At 35.1% G+C, this 4,780-nt stretch overlaps 1 protein-coding gene across 1 annotated transcript; it reads right to left on the minus strand.

The window, feature by feature from the left end:
• Positions 1-3,102: 3,102 nt before the first annotated feature.
• LOC145829070 (kelch-like protein 26) lies at positions 3,103-4,425 on the minus strand. Its single transcript, XM_082936808.1, has one exon. It carries the CDS (start codon positions 4,423-4,425, stop codon positions 3,103-3,105), a length of 1,323 nt encoding a protein of 440 aa, XP_082792934.1.
• Positions 4,426-4,780: the final 355 nt, after the last annotated feature.

Genomic DNA, 4,780 nt, shown 5'->3' on the forward strand with positions numbered 1-4,780 from the left:
AATACAGTAGACTTCCTCTTCAGTTCGCATTTTGAACAAAATCAAAAAGTTTAAACTCAAAAATTGTTACCATTTTTTATACAAAATGGCAAATTTCAATTTGTTATATGCAATAACGTTATGAATAAACATGAAATCAATTAAAACATAAAACAAACATTCATAAAAAAAAGATCTATATAAGCTATTAAATATTGTGTATGTTTTGTTTTATTAATACTTAGTTAGTAATAGACTTAATTTAAATTAAATTTAAGAAAATATAAATTCGAACTTTTTTTTGGTTAAAAAGTGCGAACTCAAGAGGAAGTCTACCGTAATTTATATATATTAGGAATTATGCAAACCTGTTATAGAATAAATAACTTGAAATAATTTTTAATATAAAATGACTACTTAAATACAATACAAACTAGGTTAAATAAGAAAAATTTTAAAAGATCAAATAAATAAATAAAACTTTCATAAAATAATGTCTGCTACTGAATTCTAATATAATGCGAAGGATGAGGTTCATGAATGCTTGCAAGTTTTTCAAATCTGATTCCAAATCAGTCAAATAAAGCCTCAAGTCATCTCCTTTACAAATATCTAGATTAGATATTTTGCTCAAGATGTTGATAACTAAACTAAAAGCTTTCTCAACAACATAATTAGAAGGAAAAACTATACACAACTATCTAAATTCCTCTCAAATGTTTGGATACTTTTGCCTTAGTTATTGTTGAGTCCAAAAGCTTTCATATCGTTCTTTGGAAAAAAATACTTTAAGTTCAAGGCCAGTTTGTAAGTCTGAGAAGGTTTCCTGTGAGTCGTTTTATTCAAAAAGATCTGTCACGAAAAGGATCTATATTTTTATCTACATGATAGCTTTTTTGTGTCAAATTGAAATTTTACTACTTAATATGTTGAAATTGTTAAAAGTTCCAGATTTTAGATTTTTTTTTGCGTAAATTGTCAAATTCCAGGTAAATTTGCAACCCTGTATAGTTTTATTTCTCACTCTAACTTAATAACTTTTCAAAAAACAATTGGAAGTATCATGAGGTTTAGTTAATATAGAAAACATAGATTTTTACAAAGCATTTATGATCCTAAATAACATGTATTTCAGGTTAAAAAATAGGGAGAGGAATTCCGATCGTCTATGATCTATGTAGTTGTTAAATAAGAAAATATATGTAATTAACATGAAAGTAGGAGCCATAAGTACTTGATTTTTTTCTCTATATTTCACATAAACACAATAAACTTTTTTGTTTAAGATTTACCTCAGGGTCAAATATTTAATAGCAAGTTAAAATTAGTATAATAGCAAGATATAGGGTAAAAATTTTATGACAACCCAAAATTTTAAAATTGCCCCCTTTTCGCCCCCTTACTAGTTATCGCCCACCCTTTCGCCCCCTTACTAATTATCGCCCCCCGAATTACTAAAATCGCCCCAAGGGGGGTGATATCGCCCACTTTGGGAAACCCTGAGTTAGAATAAAAATTAACAAATGACAAAATTAGCTGACAAAGAAAAACTTGTGTAATTTATAGTTTTTACATAAAACTAAAAACAAATTAGAAAAATATATTTCAATGTTATACCATATTTAAAGTTACTTAGACGAAATTAACAAATTTTTTGTGTAATGTTGTAACGTTAGGCCTTATCTTATAAATGGACAAAATAGCTAAAATCACTAGGTACGCTTTTTTTGAAATATCAAAATACTATTTCGTAGTAAATTGGTTTTTTGGTTTTTGAAGACCTAAATATGCCTTCAGTTAGAGTTTGGTTTATGTACTTAAGAGAATTTCTATTAACTTTAAAGCAACAGAAAGTGTTTATTGTTGTTCCTTTACATATGAGTATTTTCTTTTAGTTTTGTATTAAACTTACACAAATTTTAAGCAACTTTTTAGTAATTTATTTAAGAATTAAATTTAGTTATTTTATAATTGCTTGTATATTTTTTTTAGTAATTATCATACTCAACAGTAGTTTTAGTTGTATTTAAGTTATAAGTAAACTTGATTTATTGAGTCTTCGTGATTATTACACCCAATATTATTTTTCGTGATAGTTAAGTTATAATTGTACTGATTTTTTTATTCTTACTGAATGTTATTTCAAAAAGTTGTTTGAGTAGTTAGTTCAACTATATTGTTATTGATATTCATTAACACACTGAAGTTTTGTAATAGTTAGATTATTAGGTGAGTGAACGAAGAATCAAACAGTATTTGAGTTAGAATTTAAATCTAAGTTGGGTCAGACACTTTCAATCAATATTAACAGTGTTTTACATATTCAGATATTTGGTGTTCTATTAATTTTGACATTTGATAAGTCTAAACTATAAGATGAATGAGAGTCTCGTCAGCAACCGTTGCATTTAAAAGGGTACTAGCCGATGTCTTGCGACTATTAGATTTAAAAGTGACTCTGAGGCAGGTGTTAAAAGTTCCTTAAAGCGGACACTTGTTTTTAACTAAGATTAAAAAGTAATAGTATTAGGTGTAAAACTTTATCGCCCAAATACGTTTTTCAGTGCAAAGGTTGAGTGGCTGATCATTTTTACCATTAAACCAAAGTATTAAGGTATTAGTTAAGACTGAAGCTATCCTAAATCATATTAACTACTGTTGAAATACTTACATAGTCAAACTCCTGCATAAATATGTTTACATAAATGTTTTTAATCTTAAAAGCTTTATCATGTAAAAATCGTATGTGAAGCTTTAAATCATTAACCAGGCTTTTTAAATTCAAAACTTTCAATTGGTTTGAAGTGAAGAGCAGTACCGCTTAATTTGTGTAAACTTACTATTAGAAATATAGTTTTTTCTTAGTTTTTAAATTTTCTCTGCAAAAAATATGTTAAGTAGAATAATCATATTTAAATAGTTGCGCAAAAGAAAACTAACTTGAGGCCTACTTAAATAAAAGTTTAAAAAACTTAATTAAAAATTAAGTATAAATGTCTTAACATGTCTTTTTTCTAGGACGTAATAATAAAACTTTACTAAGTATATAAGATAAAACATTTCTAAAATCTCAGAACAAATAACTTCAAGATTTTGATCTAAAAAGCCGAGTTTGATCTCGTGCTAATCAAATAACACGGCAATTTTGGCACAATTGTACTGTTGGCATACGTTGGCAGTGACCTCGCACGCCTCTTCCGTCCATTTATCCTTTTCCGCGTCGTAAACCACCATGAGCGACGACTGTTCGATGAACAGCATGATCCTGCTGCCGATCGAAATCGCGTCGCCCAAATAATCCAAGCTGACTGTCAACGGTTTTGTTGGCGGCTTGATAAAAACAAACTTGTCGCAAACGGGGTCGTAAACTTCGCTGGTCGACGAGTTCACGCCGTGGCTTCCGAACACGAACAGCTCGCTTCTCAACGCCACCGCCTCGTGCCTGTCTCTCCACTGAACCATGCTCGGCATCGTCGTCCACTCATCAGCCACGTGATCGTACGCCTCAACGGTTTTCGACCACGTGAGCAAGTCCGTCTTTCCGCCGCAAACGACCACCCTGCCCATGAAAACCGCGCTCGCCGAGTAGAACCTGCCTTCGCTCATGTCGCTCACTCGCCGCCACTCTTCCTTCCGGGGATCGTACTCGATACACCAAGCCACGCTCTTCTCTTCCTGGCTGTCGTAGCCGCCCAACACGTATATTTTGTTCATCAGAGCGCACAGGCTGAAAGCGCACAAGTCGAATTCCAACCCGCGCAGTTGCCGCCAGCTCTCGTCGGTCGCCGGCGCGTACCTTTGCACCGTCACGGACTCTTCCCATCCGAAAACGTAGATGACGTCGTTGGAGCACACCGAGTAGAACTCATCTCCCTCGTCGAAACTCTGCAGCGGCCGCACCCTCCCCCTCTTGTCGATCTGGTTCACGTACTGCTCCCAGCCCGGGTTGCCGCCCATGACCACCACGTTGAAATCGTCGTGGTCGCAGTACCGGGGCTCCATGCTCACTCTGTTGGTCAGGCAGAAGCCGCGTTTGTCTCGCAGGATCTCTTTCACCGCCAAGCTGCTCCTCTCGTTTTTCAGGAACGCCGAGGGTTCGTTCAATACGCGCTCCACCTGCTTGTCTGTGAGCAGGGAGAAGCGCACTTTCGTCAGTAGCTCCTCTGCGAACGCGCTCCTTTCCGCCGCGTTCGAGCTCAGCCAAGCGTTCGCCGCTTGAAACACCTGCAGTTCCGAGCAAACGTTCAGGCTCGAGCTCGAAAGAAGCCTGGCTGCGGTGGCGCGGTCCAAATGCGCAAAGTCGTCGGTCGGGAAGCAGCGCGTCATGATGCGCAAAGTTTCCCGCGCGAAATTGGGCGAGTTAAACACCTTAGCCAACTGGTAGTAAGCTGCCACGTTGTCAAGTTTCACTTTGCTTTTCATACAGCATAGCACTTCTTCCTTCATGTTCAGCAAGGCTTTACTAATCTTCAATGATTGAATTAGTTCGCGTTCGTCGAAAGTCGTTGTATCTAAAGTATTAAGGCGACAATGAAGATACGTATACGTAAGTGTTAAAATTGTTGTAAAACAAACAACACACCAGATATGTTTTGCACCTGAAACGTGAGCTTTAAGTGTTCGTCTTTAAGCTTTAAGTGCTGTGTTTATATTAAACTAGAATAGAAATTAATTATTTATACAGAAATTTTTGATAAAATAACGCAGCAACTTAATTTATGTTATCAGTGCATAATTAAGAACTCAGATATTTTGGGATAATTTTGTAAAACGTATAGTTCAAAGCTTATGTGTTTGGTTA

The sequence above is a fragment of the Thalia democratica genome, chromosome 2 (assembly GCF_965202585.1).
Source record: "Thalia democratica chromosome 2, ktThaDemo2.hap1.1, whole genome shotgun sequence".
Taxonomy (NCBI): domain Eukaryota; kingdom Metazoa; phylum Chordata; class Thaliacea; order Salpida; family Salpidae; genus Thalia; species Thalia democratica.

Bases quoted from the DNA above. Each gene is read 5' to 3' on its own strand.
- LOC145829070 (XM_082936808.1), bottom strand. From the start codon at position 4,425: ATGAAGGAAGAAGTGCTATGCTGTATGAAAAGCAAAGTGAAACTTGAC.